This window comes from Pongo pygmaeus, chromosome 2 (genome assembly GCF_028885625.2).
Source record: "Pongo pygmaeus isolate AG05252 chromosome 2, NHGRI_mPonPyg2-v2.0_pri, whole genome shotgun sequence".
NCBI lineage: Eukaryota > Metazoa > Chordata > Mammalia > Primates > Hominidae > Pongo > Pongo pygmaeus.
This window is the reverse complement of record NC_085930.1, coordinates 147,213,602-147,230,519: the sequence shown is the minus strand read 5'-3', so window position 1 is coordinate 147,230,519 and position 16,918 is coordinate 147,213,602. Positions and strand designations below refer to the sequence as shown.

Below are 16,918 nucleotides of genomic sequence, written 5' to 3'. Positions count from 1 at the left end.
CTTGTCTGTAAAGTATTTTATTTCTCCTTCACTTATGAAGCTTAGTTTGGCAGGATATGAAATTCTGGGTTGAAAATTCTTTTCTTTAAGAATGTTGAATATTGGCCCCCACTCTCTTCTGGCTTGTAGGGTTTCTGCCGAGAGATCCGCTGTTAGTCTGATGGGCTTCCCTTTGATGGTAACCCGACCTTTCTCTCTGGCTGCCCTTAACATTTTTTCCTTCATTTCAACTTTGGTGAATCTGACAATTATGTGTCTTGGAGTTGCTCTTCTCGACGAGTATCTTTGTGGCGTTCTCTGTATTTCCTGAATCTGAATGTTGGCCTGCCTTGCTAGATTGGGGAAGTTCTCCTGGATAATATCCTGCAGAGTGTTTTCCAACTTGTTTCCATTCTCCCCGTCACTTTCAGGTACACCAATCAGACGTAGATTTGGTCTTTTCACATAGTCCCACATTTCTTGGAGGCTTTGCTCGTTTCTTTTTATTCTTTTTTCTCTAAACTTCCCTTCTCGCTTCATTTCATTCATTTCATCTTCCAGGGCTGATACCCTTTCTTCCATTTGATCGCATCGGCTCCTGAGGCTTCTGCATTCTTCACGTAGTTCTTGAGCCTTGGTTTTCAGCTCCATCAGCTCCTTTAAGCACTTCTCTGTATTGGTTATTCTAGTTATACATTCTTCTAAATTTTTTTCAAAGTTTTCAACTTCTTTGCCTTTGGTTTGAATATCCTCCCGTAGCTCGGAGTAATTTGATCGTCTGAAGCCTTCTTCTCTCAGCTCGTCAAAGTCATTCTCCGTCCAGCTTTGTTCCGTTGCTGGTGAGGAACTGCGTTCCTTTGGAGGAGGAGAGGTACTCTGGTTTTTAGAGTTTCCAGTTTTTCTGCTCTGTTTTTTCCCCATCTTTGTGGTTTTATCTACTTTTGGTCTTTGATGATGGTGATGTACAGATGGGTTTTTGGTGTGGATGTCCTTTCTGTTAGTTTTCCTTCTAACAGACAGGACCCTCAGCTGCAGGTCTGTTGGAGTACCTGGCCGGCCGTGTGAGGTGTCAGTCTGCCCCTGCTGGGGGGTGCCTCCCAGTTAGGCTGCTCGGGGGTCAGGGGTCAGGGACCCACTTGAGGAGGCAGTCAGCCCGTTCTCAGATCTCCAGCTGTGTGCTGGGAGAACCACTGCTCTCCTCACAGCTGTCAGACAGGGACATTTAAGTCTGCAGAGGTTACTGCTGTCTTTTTGTTTGTCTGTGTCCTGCCCCCAGAGGTGGAGCCTACAGAGGCAGGCAGGCCTCCTTGAGCTGTGGTGGGCTCCACCCAGTTCAAGCTTCCAGGCTGCTTTGTTTACCTAAGCGAGCCTGGGCAATGGCGGGCGCCCCTCCCCCAGCCTGGCTGCCGACTTGCTGTTTGATCTCAGACTGCTGTGCTAGCAATCAGCGAGACTCCGTGGGCGTAGGACCCTCTGAGCCAGGTGCGGGCTATACTCTCCTGGGGCACCGTTTCCTAAGCCCGTCGGAAAAGCACAGTATTCGGGTGGGAGTGGCCCGATTTTCCAGGTGCCGTCTGTCACCCCTAGAAGGGGAACTCCCTGACCCCTTGCGCTTCCCGAGTGAGGCAATGCCTCGCCCCTGCTTCGGCTGGCGCACGGTGCGCTCACCCACTGACCTGCGCCCACCGTCTGGCACTCCCTAGTGAGATGAACACGGTACCTCAGATGGAAATGCAGAAATCACCCGTCTTCTGCGTCGCTCGCGCTGGGAGCTGTAGACCGGAGCTGTTCCTATTCGGCCATCTTGGCTCCTCCCCCCCGTCTGAGTGAGTTTCTTAATCCTTAGTTCTAATTTGATTGCACCGTGGTCTGAGAGACTGTTATGATTTCTGTTCTTTTGCATTTGCTGAGGAGTGTTTTACTTCCAATTATGTAGTCAATTTTAGAATAAGTGTGATGTGGTGCTGAGAATGTATATTCTGTTGATTTGGGGTGGAGAGTTCTATAGATGTCTATTAGGTCTGCATGGTCCAGAGCTGAGTTCAAGTCCTAAATATCCTTGTTAATTTTCTGTCTCATTAATCTGTCTAATATTGACAGTGGGGTGTTAAAGTCTCCCACTATTATTTTGTGGGAGTCTGAGTCTCTTTGTAGGTCTCTGAGAACTTTACTTTATGAATCTGGGTGCTCCTGTATTGGGTGCATATATATTTAGGATAGTTAGCTCTTGTTGTTGCACTGATCCCTTTACCATTATGCAATGCCCTTGTCTCTTTTGATCTTTGTTGGTTTAAAGTCTTTTTTATCAGAGACTAGGATTGCAACCCCTGCTTTTTTTTTGCTTTCCATTTACTTGGTAAATATTCCTCCATCCCTTTATTTTGAGCCCATGTGAGTCTTTGCAAGTGAGATGGGTCTCCTGAATACAGCACACTGATGGATCTTGACTCTATCTAATTTGCCAGTCTGTGTCTTTTAAGTGGGGTATTTATCCGTTTACATTTAAGGTTAATATTGTTACGTGTGAATTTGATTGTGTCATTATGATGGTAGCTGGTTATTTTGCCTGTTAGTTGCTGCAGTTTCTTCATAGTGTCGATGGTCTTTACAGTTCGGTATGATTTTGCAGTGGCTGGTACTGGTTGTTCCTTTCCATGTTTAGTGCTTCCTTCAGGAGCTCGTGTAAGGCAGGCCTGGTGGTGACAAAATTGCTCAGCATTTGTTTGTCTGTAAAGGATTTTATTTCTCCTTCACTTATGAAGCTTAGTTTGGCTAGATACGAAATTCTGGGTTGAAAATTTTTTAAGAATGTTGAATATTGGCCCCCACTCTCCTCTGGCTTGTAGGGTTTTTAGAGAGAGATCTGGTGTTAGTCTGATGGGCTTCCCTTTGTGGGTAACCCCGACCTTTTTCTCTGGCTGCCCTTAACATTTTTTCCTTCATTTCAACCTTGGTGAATCTGACGATCACGTGTCTTGGTGTTGCTCTTCTCAAGGACTATCTTTGTGGTCTCTGTTTTTTCTGAACTTGAATGTTGGCCTGTATTGCTAGGTTAGGGAAGTTCTACTGGATAGTATCCTAAAGAGTGTTTTCCAACTTGGTTCCATTCTCCTCGTCACTTTCAGGTACAACAATCAAACGTAGATTTGGTCTTTTCACATAGCCGCATATTTCTTGGAGGCTTTGTTCATTCCTTTTCATTCTTTTTTTTGTCTTTTAAAATTGAATTTTCTCTAATCTTGTTTTCTTGCTTTATTTCATTAAGTTGATCTTCAATCTCTGATATCCTTTCTTCTGCTTGATCAGTTCGGCTATTGATACTTGTGTATGCTTCACGAAGTTCTTTTTTTTTTTGAGACGGCGTCTTGCATTGTCGCCCAGGCCGGAGGGCAGTGGCACAATCTCGGCTCACTGCAAGCTCCATCTCCCAGGTTCACGCCATTCTCCTGCCTCAGCCTCCCAATAGCTGGGACTACAGGTGCCCGCTACCATGCCTGGCTAATTTTTTGTATTTTTAGTACAGACGGGGTTTCACTGTGTTAGCCAGGATGTCTTGATCTCCTGACCTCGTGATCCACCTGCCTTGGCCTCCCAAAGTGCTGGGATTACAGGGGTGAGCCACCGCACCCGGCCAGCTTCACGAAGTTCTTATGCTGTGTTTTTCAGCTCCATCAGGTTTTTTATGTTCTTCTCTAAACTGGTTATTCTAGTTAGCAATTTGTCTAACCTTTTTTCAAGGTTGTTAGCTTCCTTGCATTGGGTTAGAACATGCTCCTTTAGCTCAGAGGAATTTGTTATTACCCACCTTCTGAAGCCTACTTCTGTCAGTTCGTCAAACTCATTCTCCATCCAGTTTTGTTTCCTTGGTGGTGAGGAGTTGTGATCCTTCGGAGAAGAGGCGTTCTGGTTTTTGGAATTTTCAACATTTTTGTGCTGGTTTCTCCCCATCTTTGTAGATTTATCTACCTTTTGTCTTTGATATTGATGACCTTATGATGGGGTCTCTGAGTGGACATCCTTTTTGCTGATGTTGATGCTACTCCTTTATGTTTGTTAGTTTTCCTTCTAACAGTCAGGCCCCTCTGCTGCAGGTCTGCTGGAGTTTGCTGGAGGCCCACTCCAGACCCTGTTTGCCTGGGTATCACCAGCAGAGGTTGCAGAACAGCAAAGATTGCTGTCTGTTCCTTCCTCTGGAAGATTCATCCCAGAGGAGCACCTGCCAGATGCCAGCTGGAGCTCTCCTATATGAGGTATCTGTTGGCTCCTACTGGGAGGTGTCTCCCAATCAGGAGACACGGGGTTCAGTGATCCACTTGAGGAGGTAGTTTGACCTTTAGTAGAGCTTGAATGCTGTGGTGGGAGATCTGCTGCTCTCTTCAGAGCCGTCAGGCTAGGATGTTTAAGTATGCGATGCTGTGCCCACATCTGCCCCTTCCCCCAGGTGCTCTGTCCAGGGAGATGGGGGTTTTATCTCTAAGCCCCTGACTGGGGCTGCTGCCTTTTTTTCAGAGGTGCCCTGCCCAGAGAGGAGGAATCTAGAGAGGCAGTCTGGCCACAGCGGCCTTGCTGAGCTGTGGTAGGCTCCATCTAGTTCGAACTTCCGGGCGGCTTTGTTTATACTGTGAGAGTAAAACTGCCTACTCAAGCTTCAGCAGTGGTGGATGCCCCTCACCCCACCAAGCTCAAGTGTCCCAGGTTGACCTCAGACTGCTGTGCTGGCAGCGAGAATTTCAAGCCAGCATGTCTTAGCTTGCTGGGCTTCATGGGGGTGGGTCCCGCCTACCCAGACCTCTTGGCTCCCTGGCTTCAGTCCCCTTTCCAGGGGAGCTAACGGTTCTGTCTCACTGGTGTTCCAGGTGCCACTGGGGTATGAAAAAAAAAAAAAAAACTCCTGCAGCTAGCTCAGTGTCTGTCCAAATGGCCGCCCAGTTTTGTGATTGAAACCCAGGGCCCTGGTGGCATAGGCACTGGAGGGAATCTTCTGGTCTGCAGGTTGTGAAGACCGTGGGAAAAGCGCAGTATCTGGGCCAGAGTGCACTGTTCCTCACGGCACAGTCCCTCCCAGCTTCCCTTGGCTAGTAGAGCAAGTTCTCTGACCCCTTGTGTTTCCCGGGTGAGGCAACACTCCACCCTGCTTCGGTTCGCCCTCTGTGGGCTGCACCCACTGTCCAACCAATCCCAATTAGATGAACCTGGTACCTCAGTTGGAAAAGTAGAAATCACCTGCCTTCTGCGTCGATCTCACTGGGAGCTGCAGACTGGAGCTGTTCCTATTCAGCCATCTTGGCAGCAATCCTCACATTTAAGGTTTTAAGAAACTGTCAGACTTTTTCAAAGTAGCTCTATCATTTCACATTCTGACCAGTGTATGAGAATTCTAGTTTCTTTATGTCCTCATCAACACTTGGTATTTGTCACCTTAATTTTGATGAATATTTTCACTGGGTATAGAATTATAAGTTGGTAGTTACTTTCTTTCAGCATTTGAAAATATTCCATTGTCTCTTGGATTCATTGTTTCTGCTGAGAATTCAATTGTCAATCTATTTGCTGCTCCTTTGAAGGCAATTTATAATATCTCTGACTACCTTTAATATTTTTCTCCTTTTTTTTTTTTTTGTTTGTTTTTTGTTTTTGGTATAGAGTCTTGCTCTGTTGCCCAGGCTAGAGTGCAGTGCAAGTGATCCTCCCACCTCAGTCACCTGAGTAGCTGGGATTACAGGTGTGCACCCAGCTAATTTTTGTATGTTTAGTAGAGATGGGGTTTCACCAGGTTGGCCAGGCTGGTCTTGAACTCCTGGCCTCAAGTGATCTGCCAGCTCTGGCTGCCCAAAGTGCAGGGATTACAGGCGTGAGCCACCACGGCCAGCTTGTTTTTGTTTTAAAGCATTTTTACTTTGTGCCTAGGCAAATTTTCTTTTGATTTATCTTCCTTTGATTTTGCAGCATTTCTTGAATGTGTAGCTTGATGTCTTTCATCAGTTTGGGTACATTCTTAGCTATTATGTCTTCAAATATTGTTTCTGCCTCATTTTCTCTTTTCAATTTGCCCAGGAGTCCAATTCCATTAGTATTTATCATTGACTACCCTATGTCTTTCATGTTTATTCTTTATGTTTCTTCCTTTTGTCTTTTTTTTTTTTCTTTTATTATTATTATTATTATTATTATTATACTTTAGGTTTTATGGTACATGTGCGCAATGTGCAGGTAAGTTACATATGTATACATGTGCCATGCTGGTGCGCTGCACCCACCAACTCGTCATCTAGCATTAGGTATATCTCCCAATGCTATCCCTCCCCCCTCCCCCCACCCCACAACAGTCCCCAGAGTGTGATGTTCCCCTTCCTGTCTCCATGTGTTCTCATTGTTCAATTCCCACCTATGAGTGAGAATATGCAGTGTTTGGTTTTTTGTTCTTGCAATAGTTTACTGAGAATGATGATTTCCAATTTCATCCATGTCCCTACAAAGGACGTGAACTCATCATTTTTTATGGCTGCATAGTATACCATGGTGTATATGTGCCACATTTTCTTAATCCAGTCTATCATTGTTGGACATTTGGGTTGGTTCCAAGTCTTTGCTATTGTGAATAATGCCGCAATAAACATACGTGTGCATGTGTCTTTATAGCAGCATGATTTATAGTCCTTTGGGTATATACCCAGTAATGGGATGGCTGGGTCGAATGGAATTTCTAGTTCTAGATCCCTGAGGAATCGCCACACTGACTTCCACAAGGGTTGAACTAGTTTACAGTCCCACCAACAGTGTAAAAGTGTTCCTATTTCTCCACATCCTCTCCAGCACCTGTTGTTTCCTGACTTTTTAATGATTGCCATTCTAACTGGTGTGAGATGGTATCTCATTGTGGTTTTGATTTGCATTTCTCTGATGGCCAGTGACGGTGAGCATTTTTTCATGTGTTTTTTGGCTGCATAAATGTCTTCTTTTGAGAAGTGTCTGTTCATGTCCTTCGCCCACTTTTTGATGGGGTTGTTTGTTTTTTTCTTGTAAATTTGTTGGAGTTCATTGTAGATTCTGGATATTAGCCCTTTGTCAGATGAATAGGTTGCGAAAATTTTCTCCCATTTTGTAGGTTGCCTGTTCACTCTGATGGTAGTTTCTTTTGCTGTGCAGAAGCTCTTGAGTTTAATTAGATCCCATTTGTCAATTTTGGCTTTTGTTGCCATTGCTTTTGGTGTTTTAGACATGAAGTCCTTGCCCATGCCTATGTCCTGAATGGTAATGCCTAGGTTTTCTTCTAGGGTTTTTATGGTTTTAGGTCTAACATTTAAGTCTTTAATCCATCTTGAATTGATTTTTGTATAAGGTGTAAGGAAGGGATCCAGTTTCAGCTTTCTACATATGGCTAGCCAGTTTTCCCAGCACCATTTATTAAATAGGGAATCCTTTCCCCATTTCTTGTTTTTGTCAGGTTTGTCAAAGATCAGATACTTGTAGATATGTGGCATTATTTCTGACGGCTCTGTTCTGTTCCATTGATCTATATCTCTGTTTTGGTACCAGTACCATGCTGTTTTGGTTACTGTAGCCTTGTAGTATAGTTTGAAGTCAGGTAGTGTGATGCCTCCAGCTTTGTTCTTTTGGCTTAGGATTGACTTGGCGATGCGGGCTCTTTTTTGGTTCCATATGAACTTTAGAGTAGTTTTTTCCAATTCTGTGAAGAAAGTCATTGGTAGCTTGATGGGGATGGCATTGAATCTGTAAATTACCTTGGGAAGGATGGCCATTTTCATGATATTGATTCTTCCTACCCATGAGCATGGAATGTTCTTCCATCTGTTTGTATCCTCTTTTATTTCCTTGAGCAGTGGTTTGTAGTTCTCCTTGAAGAGGTCTTTCACATCCCTTGTAAGTTGGATTCCTAGGTATTTTATTCTCTTTGAAGCAATTGTGAATGGGAGTTCACTCATGATTTGGCTCTCTGTTTGTCTGTTATTGATGTATAAGAATGCTTGTGATTTTTGTACATTGATTTTGTATCCTGAGACTTTGCTGAAGTTGCTTATCAGCTTAAGGAGATTTTGGGCTGAGACAATGGGGTTTTCTAGATATACTATCATGTCATCTGCAAACAGGGACAATTTGACTTCCTCTTTTCCTAATTGAATACCCTTGATTTCCTTCTCCTGCCTAATTGCCCTGGCCAGAACTTCCAACACTATGTTGAATAGAAGTGGTGAGAGAGGGCATCCCTGTCTTGTGCCAGTTTTCAAAGGGAATGCTTCCAGTTTTTGCCCATTCAGTATGATATTGGCTGTGGGTTTGTCATAAATAGCTCTTATTATTTTGAGATACGTCCCATCAATTCCTAATTTATTGAGAGTTTTTAGCATGAAGGGTTGTTGAATTTTATCAAAGGCCTTTTCTGCATCTATTGAGATAATCATGTGGTTTTTGTCTTTCGTTCTGTTTATATGCTGGTTACATTTATTGATTTGCGTATATTGAACCAGCCTTGCATCCCAGGGATGAAGCCCACTTGATCATGGTGGATAAGCTTTTTGATGTGCTGCTGGATTCTGTTTGCCAGTATTTTATTGAGGATTTTTGCATCAATGTTCATCAAGGATATTGGTCTAAAATTCTCTTTTTTTGTTGTGTCTCTGCCAGGCTTTGGTATCAGGATGATGCTGGCCTCATAAAATGAATTAGGGAGGATTCCCTCTTTTTCTATTGATTGGAATAGTTTCAGAAGGAATGGTACCAGCTCCTCCTTGTACCTCTGGTAGAATTCGGCTGTGAATCCATCTGGACCTGGACTTTTTTTGGTTGGTAAGCTATTGATTATTGCCACAATTTCAGCTCCTGTTATTGGTCTATTCAGAGATTCAACTTCTTCCTGGTTTAGTCTTGGGAGGGTGTATGTGTCGAGGAATTTATCCATTTCTTCTAGATTTTCTAGTTTATTTGCATAGAGGTGTTTGTAATATTCTCTGATGGTAGTTTGTATTTCTGTGGGATCGGTGGTGATATCCCCTTTATCATTTTTTATTGCATCTATTTGATTCTTCTCTCTTTTTTTCTTTATTAATCTTGCTAGCGGTCTATCAATTTTGTTGATCCTTTCAAAAAACCAGCTTCTGGATTCATTTATTTTTTGAAGGGTTTTTTGTGTCTCTATTTCCTTCAATTCTGCTCTGATTTTAGTTATTTCTTACCTTCTGCTAGCTTTTGAATGTGTTTGCTCTTGCTTTTCTAGTTCTTTTAATTGTGATGTTAGGGTGTCAATTTTGGATCTTTCCTGCTTTCTCTTGTGGGCATTTAGTGCTATAAATTTCCCTCTACACACTGCTTTGAATGCATCCCAGAGATTCTGGTATGTTGTGTCTTGGTTCTCGTTGGTTTCAAAGAACATCTTTATTTCTGCCTTCATTTCGTTATGTACCCAGTAGTCATTCAGGAGCAGGTTGTTCAGTTTCCGCGTAGTTGAGCGGTTTTGAGTGAGATTCTTAATCCTGAGTTCTAGCTTGATTGCACTGTGATCTGAGAGACAGTTTGTTACAATTTCTGTTCTTTTACATTTATTGAGGAGAGCTTTACTTCCAAGTATATGGTCAGTTTTGGAATAGGTGTGGTGTGGTGCTGAAAAAAATGTATATTCTGTTGATTTGGGGTGGAGAGTTCTGTAGATGTCTATTAGGTCTGCTTGGTGCAGAGCTGAGTTCAATTCCTGGGTATCCTTGTTGACTTTCTGTCTCGTTGATCTGTCTAATGTTGATAGTGGGGTGTTAAAGTCTCCCATTATTAATGTGTGGGAGTCTAAGTCTCTTTGTAGGTCACTCAGGACTTGCTTTATGAATCTGGGTGCTCCTGTATTGGGTGCATATATATTGAGGATAGTTAGCTCTTCTTGTTGAATTAATCCCTTTACCATTATGTAATGGCCTTCTTTGTCTCTTTTGATCTTTGTTGGTTTAAAGTCTGTTTTATCAGAGACTAGGATTGCAACCCCTGCCTTTTTTTGTTTTCCATTTGCTTGGTAGATCTTCCTCCATCCTTTGATTTTGAGCCTATGTGTGTCTCTGCACGTGAGATGGGTTTCCTGAATACAGCACACTGATGGGTCTTGAGTCTTTATCCAGTTTGCCAGTCTGTGTCTTTTAATTGGAGCATTTAGTCCATTTACATTTAAAGTTAATATTGTTATGTGTGAATTTGATCCTGTCATTATGATGTTAGCTGGTTATTTTGCTCGTTAGTTGATGCAGTCTCTTCCTAGTCTCGATGTTCTTTACATTTCGGTATGATTTTGCAGTGGCTGGTACCGGTTGTGCCTTTCCATGTTTAGCGCTTCCTTCAGGAGCTCTTTTAGGGCAGGCCTGGTGGTGACAAAATCTCTCAGCATTTGCTTGTCTGTAAAGTATTTTATTTCTTCTTCACTTATGAAGCTTAGTTTGGCAGGATATGAAATTCTGGGTTGAAAATTCTTTTCTTTAAGAATGTTGAATATTGGCCCCCACTCTCTTCTGGCTTGTAGGGTTTCTGCCGAGAGATCCGCTGTTAGTCTGATGGGCTTCCCTTTGATGGTAACCCGACCTTTCTCTCTGGCTGCCCTTAACATTTTTTCCTTCATTTCAACTTTGGTGAATCTGACAATTATGTGTCTTGGGGTTGCTCTTCTCGAGGAGTATCTTTGTGGCATTCTCTGTATTTCCTGAATCTGAATGTTGGCCTGCCTTGCTAGATTGGGGAAGTTCTCCTGGATAATATCCTGCAGAGTGTTTTCCAACTTGTTTCCATTCTCCCCGTCACTTTCAGGTACACCAATCAGACGTAGATTTGGTCTTTTCACATAGTCCCACATTTCTTGGAGGCTTTGCTCGTTTCTTTTTATTCTTTTTTCTCTAAACTTCCCTTCTCGCTTCATTTCATTCATTTCATCTTCCAGGGCTGATACCCTTTCTTCCATTTGATCGCATCGGCTCCTGAGGCTTCTGCATTCTTCACGTAGTTGTCGTGCCTTGGTTTTCAGCTCCATCAGCTCCTTTAAGCACTTCTCTGTATTGGTTATTCTAGTTATACATTCTTCTAAATTTTTTTCAAAGTTTTCAACTTCTTTGCCTTTGGTTTGAATATCCTCCCGTAGCTCGGAGTAATTTGATCGTCTGAAGCCTTCTTCTCTCAGCTCGTCAAAGTCATTCTCCGTCCAGCTTTGTTCCGTTGCTGGTGAGGAACTGCGTTCCTTTGGAGGAGGAGAGGTACTCTGGTTTTTAGAGTTTCCAGTTTTTCTGCTCTGTTTTTTCCCCATCTTTGTGGTTTTATCTACTTTTGGTCTTTGATGATGGTGATGTAAGATGGGTTTTTGGTGTGGATGTCCTTTCTGTTAGTTTTCCTTCTAACAGACAGAACCCTCAGCTGCAGGTCTGTTGGAGTACCTGGCCGGCCGTGTGAGGTGTCAATCTGCCCCTGCTGGGGGGTGCCTCCCAGTTAGGCTGCTCGGGGGTCAGGGGTCAGGGACCCACTTGAGGAGGCAGTCAGCCCGTTCTCAGATCTCCAGCTGCGTGCTGGGAGAACCACTGCTCTCCTCACAGCTGTCAGACAGGGACATTTAAGTCTGCAGAGGTTACTGCTGTCTTTTTGTTTGTCTGTGTCCTGCCCCCAGAGGTGGAGCCTACAGAGGCAGGCAGGCCTCCTTGAGCTGTGGTGGGCTCCACCCAGTTCAAGCTTCCAGGCTGCTTTGTTTACCTAAGCGAGCCTGGGCAATGGCGGGCGCCCCTCCCCCAGCCTGGCTGCCGACTTGCTGTTTGATCTCAGACTGCTGTGCTAGCAATCAGCGAGACTCCGTGGGCGTAGGACCCTCTGAGCCAGGTGCGGGCTATACTCTCCTGGGGCACCGTTTCCTAAGCCCGTCGGAAAAGCACAGTATTCGGGTGGGAGTGGCCCGATTTTCCAGGTGCCGTCTGTCACCCCTGGAAGGGGAACTCCCTGACCCCTTGCGCTTCCCGAGTGAGGCAATGCCTCGCCCCTGCTTCGGCTGGCGCACAGTGCGCTCACCGACTGACCTGCGCCCACTGTCTGGCACTCCCTAGTGAGATGAACACGGTACCTCAGATGGAAATGCAGAAATCACCCGTCTTCTGCGTCGCTCGCGCTGGGAGCTATAGACCGGAGTTGTTCCTATTCGGCCATCTTGGCTCCTCGACACGCCTTTTGTCTTTTGATACTTTATTCTGGATATTTTCTTTTGGTTATTGTATTTTTCAGTTTTAGAATTTCTAGTGTCTTTGCTTTGGTTTCCAGGTTTCTACTGAAATTATCTGTTTTGTGTCTCTGAATATACTAAATTCACTTATTTTAAAATCTGTGTCTGATTTTGGGAACAAGATAGAGGTGGTAGTTGCATAATATTGTGAATGTCCTAAATGCTGCTGAATTGTTCACTTTAAAATGGTTAATTTTATGTTATGTGAACTTCACCTCAATTTTTAGAAGTCAGCATGTCTGATAATTTGACTCTCTGGTTCTCAGTGGATTACTTTTTATAGCCTGCTGTTTTTGTAGGTCTCCTTTTGTGCTGTTTTTACTCCTGGTGTGCCTGGTTGTTTTTTACTGAGTGCTGAGCTTTGTATAGGAACAGTTGTAGAAATAAGTTGAGATCTACTGTGGTGTTATTTTACCCTAGAGGTAATCATGATTGCTTCTGGTAGACATCTAGGTGTACTAGTAATCTGGGATCATCTTAATCCAGCTTTAGAGATTGTGATGATTTGAAATATGCCTCAGTCCCAAAGAAAACTAGTGTATTTCTAGTTCATCATTATTCCTAGGGTGTAGTGTGAGAAGTTTCCTAGGACCTTCCCTTCTTTGTTAGGCCTTTGTGTCTAATTTTTGTTTCATATCCCTGCCAGGCATAAGTGAAAATATCTTTGGTCACCTTCTTAGCTTCTGACACCTTTTGAGGTGTCTGAAAACACACTTGTGGGAAATGTAGCTCCAAAAGCTAGACTTGCTACTTTGAGTTTCCTTTTTCTTTTCTTTTTTGAGACAGAGTCTTGCTCTGTCTCTCAGCCTGGAGTGCAGTGGTGTGATCTCAGCTCACTGCAACCTCCACCTCCCAGGTTCACGTGATTCACCCACTTCAGCCTCCTGAGTAGCTGGAATTACAGGCGTGCACTAGCACGCCCAGTTAATTTTTGTATTTTTAGTGGAAACAGGGTTTCACCATGTTGGCCAGGCTAGTCTCGAACTCCTGACCTCAGGCGATCCACCTGCCTCGGCCTCCCAAAGTGCTGGGATTACAGGCATGAGCCACTGTGCCTGGCCGGTTTTCTTTTTTCTCCAGAATCATGGTCCTGTAATTTTCATTTCCTTGTTAGCACTTTCAAACAGATTTAAAAATTTTTTGATCATCTTTTTAAAGTTTTTCTCAGTAAGAGAATTAGTCTGAATTACCTAGTCTATTATTTACGGAACAGGAATTCTCTTTTATTTCCTTAAGCATAGAAGCATAGTTTTAAAATTGTCTGTGTCTGATAATTCTAATATTGGATGTTCTTTGTGGGCTTGATCTGTTATGTCTTGTTTCTTTTTTAAAAAATTTTTATTTCCATAGGCTTTGGGGTAACAGGTGGTATTTGGTTACATTTATAATTTCTTTAGTGGTGATTTGTGAGATTTGGTGCACCAAGCAGTATACACTGAACCCAATTTGTAGTCTTTTGTTCCTCACTCCTTTTTCACCCTTTCCCTCTGAGCTCCCAAAGTCCACTATATCATTCTTTGTTGTGGGAAGTCAGGGACCCCAAATGGAGGGATCGGCTGAAGCCATGGCAGAAGAATGTGGATTGTGAAGATTTCATGGACATTTATTAGTTCCCCAAATTAATACTTTTATAATTTCTTATGCCTGTCTTTACTGCGGTCTCTGAACATACATTGTGAAGATTTCATGGACACTTATCACTTCCCCAGTCAATACCCTTGTGATTTCCTATGCCTGTCTTTACTTTAATCTCTTAATCCTGTCCACTGAGGAGGATGTATGTCACCTCAGGACCCTGTGATGATTGCATTAACTGCACAAATTGTTTGTAGAGCATGTGTGTTTGAACAATATGAAATCTGGGCACCTTGAAAAAAGAACAGGATAACAGCAATGTTCAGGGAATAAGAGAGAGAACCTTAAACTCTGACCCCGGTGAGCCGGGCGGAACAGAGCCATATTTCTCTTCTTTCAAAAGCAAATGGGAGAAATATCGCTGAATTCTTTTTCTCAGCAAGGAACATCCCTGAGAAAGAGAATGTGCCCCTGAGGGTGGGCCTCTAAAATGGCCCCCTTGGGTGTGGCCGTCTTCTATGGTCGAGACTGTAGGGATGAAATAAGCCCCAGTCTCCCATAGCGCTCCCAGGCTTATTAATGAGGAAATTCCTGCCTAATAAATTTTGGTCAGACCGGTTGCTCTCAAACCCTGTCTCCTGAAAAGATGTTATCAATGACAATGGTGCCCGAAACTTCATTAGCAATTTTAATTTTGCCCCGGTCCTGTGGTCCTGTGATCTCGCCCTGCCTCCATTTGCCTTGTGATATTCTATTACCTTGTGAAGTACGTGATCTCTGTGACCCACACCCTATTCGTACACTCCCTCCCCTTTGAAAATCACTAATAAAAACTTCCTGGTTTTACAGCTCAGGAGGCATCACGGAACCTACCGACATGTGATGTCTCCCCCGGACCCCCAGCTTTAAAATTTCTCTCTTTTGTACTCTGTCCCTTTATTTCTCAACCCGGACGATGCTTAGGGAAAATAGAAAAGAACCTACGTGACTGTCAGGGGCAGGTTCCTTGATAATTCTTTTTTTTTGAGACAGAGTCACTCTGTCACCCAGGCTGGAGTACACTGGCGCAATCTCAGCTCACCACAACCTCTGCCTCCCGGGTTCAAGCAATTCTCCTGCCTCAGCCTCCTGAGTAGCTGGGACTACAGGCTCCCACCACCATGCCCAGCTAATTTTTGTATTTTTAGTAGAGATGGGGTTTCACCATATTGGCCAGGATGGTCTCGATCTCCTGACCTCGTGATCCACCCACCTTAGCCTCCCAAAGTGTTGGGATTACAGGCGTGAGCCACCGTGCCTGGCCCGTTGTATCTTTCTCATGCCTTTGCATTGTCATAGCTTAGCTCCCACTTATAAGTGAGAACATATGTTCAGTTTTCCATTCCTGAGTTACTTCACTTAGAATAACAGTCTACAATCCTGTCCAGATTGTTGAGAATGCCATTGATTCATTCATTTTTATGGCTGAGTAGTACTCCATCGTGTATGTATACCACAGTTTCTTTATCCACTTGTTGATTGATGGACATTTGCAATTGTGAATTGTGCCTTTGTATAATGTTATACATTATATGAATTGTACATTTGTGTAATGACTTCTTTTCCTCTGGGTAGATATCCAGTAGTGGGATTGCTGGATCAAATGGTAGTTCTACTTTTAGTTCTTTAATGAATCTCCACACTGTTTTCCATAGTGGTTGTACTAGTTTACATTCCCACCAGCAGGGTAGAAGTTTTCCCTTTTCACCACATCCACACCAACATCTACTGTTTTTTGATTTTTTGATAATGGGCATTCTTGTGGGAGTGAGGTGGTATCACATTGTGGTTTTGATTTGCATTTCCCTGACCATTGGTGATGTTGAGCATGTTTTCATGTGTTTGTTGGCCATTTGTATATCTTCTTTTCAGAATTCTCTATTCATATCCTTAGCTCACTTTTTGATGGGATTATTTGTTTTTCCTGCTAATTTGTTTGAGTTTCTTGCAGATTCTGGGTATTAGTCCTTTGTTGGATGTATAGGTTGTGACGATTTTCTCCCACTCTGCCGGTTGTCTGTTTGCTGACTGTTCCTTTTGCTGTGCAAAAGCTCTTTAGTTTAATTAAGTCCCACCTATTTATCTTTGTGTTTCATTTGCTTTTGAGTTCTTGGTCATGAAATCTTTGCCTAATCCAATGTCTAGAAGGGTTTTTCTGATACTATATTCTAGAATTTTTATGGTTTAGGTCTTAGATTTAAGTCATTTAAGTCCTTGATCCATCTTGAGTTGATTTTTTTTTTTTTTTTTTTTTTTTTTGAGATGGAGTCTCAATCTGTCACCCAGACTGGAGTGCGATGGCGTAGTCTTGGCTCACTGCAACCTCCACCTACTGGGTAGAAGTGATTCTTCTGCCTCAGCCTCCTGAGTAGGTGGGATTACAGGTGCCTGCCACCATGACCAGCTAATTTATGTATTTTTAGTAGAGACAGAGTTTCACAATGTTCGCCAGGCTGGTCTTGAACTCCTGACCTCAGATGATCTGCCCGCCTCCCAAAGTGCTGGGATTACAGGCATGAACCACTGCGCCCAGCCAGATTTTTTAATTGTATTTTTGTTTTATAGGTCCTGTGAGATTTATGCTTTGAAAAGCTTCTGTATTGATGTGTTTTCAGGATTTGTTTAAAGATTTAGAGCTTTTTTAGTAGTTCTCATATTGCTGGCTTGTTAGTGGTGAATTCTCTCAGCATTTGTTTGTCTGAAAAAGACTGTCTTTCCTTTGTGAAGCTTAGTTTCGCTGGATACAAAATTCTTGGCTGATAATTGTTTTGTTTAAGGAGGCTAAATATACGGCTCCAATCCCTTCTAGCTTATAGTTTTCTGCTGAGAAATCTGCTGTTAATCTGATAGGTTTTCCTTTATAGGTTACCTGGTGCTTTTGCCTCACAGCTCTTAAGATTCTTTCCTTTGTCTTGACTTTAAATAACCTGATGACAGTGTGCCTACACAATCTTTTTGCGATGAATTTCTCAGGTGTTCTTTGAGCCTCTTGTATTTGTATGTCTAGGTCTTTAGCAAGGCTAGGGAAGTTTTCCTCAATTATTTACCCAGATATGTTTTCCAAACTTTTAGATTTCTCTTCTTCCTCAG

At 43.1% G+C, this 16,918-nt stretch overlaps 1 protein-coding gene across 12 annotated transcripts in view; it reads left to right on the top strand.

The window, feature by feature from the left end:
• CEP70 (centrosomal protein 70) overlaps nucleotides 1-16,918 on the top strand; it is a 105,773-nt gene that overhangs the window by 35,498 nt on the left and 53,357 nt on the right. Inside the window, exon 1 of one of the 12 annotated variants that reach the window (XM_063662224.1) lies at nucleotides 4,076-4,229. The exons of the other annotated variants lie outside the window; for them this stretch is intronic. Within the exon in view, the coding sequence (XP_063518294.1) occupies nucleotides 4,203-4,229 (27 nt within the window). The 5' untranslated portion in view covers nucleotides 4,076-4,202. Of the gene's footprint in view, nucleotides 1-4,075; nucleotides 4,230-16,918 lie in introns of those variants that run through there. 12 annotated transcript variants of the gene reach the window in all.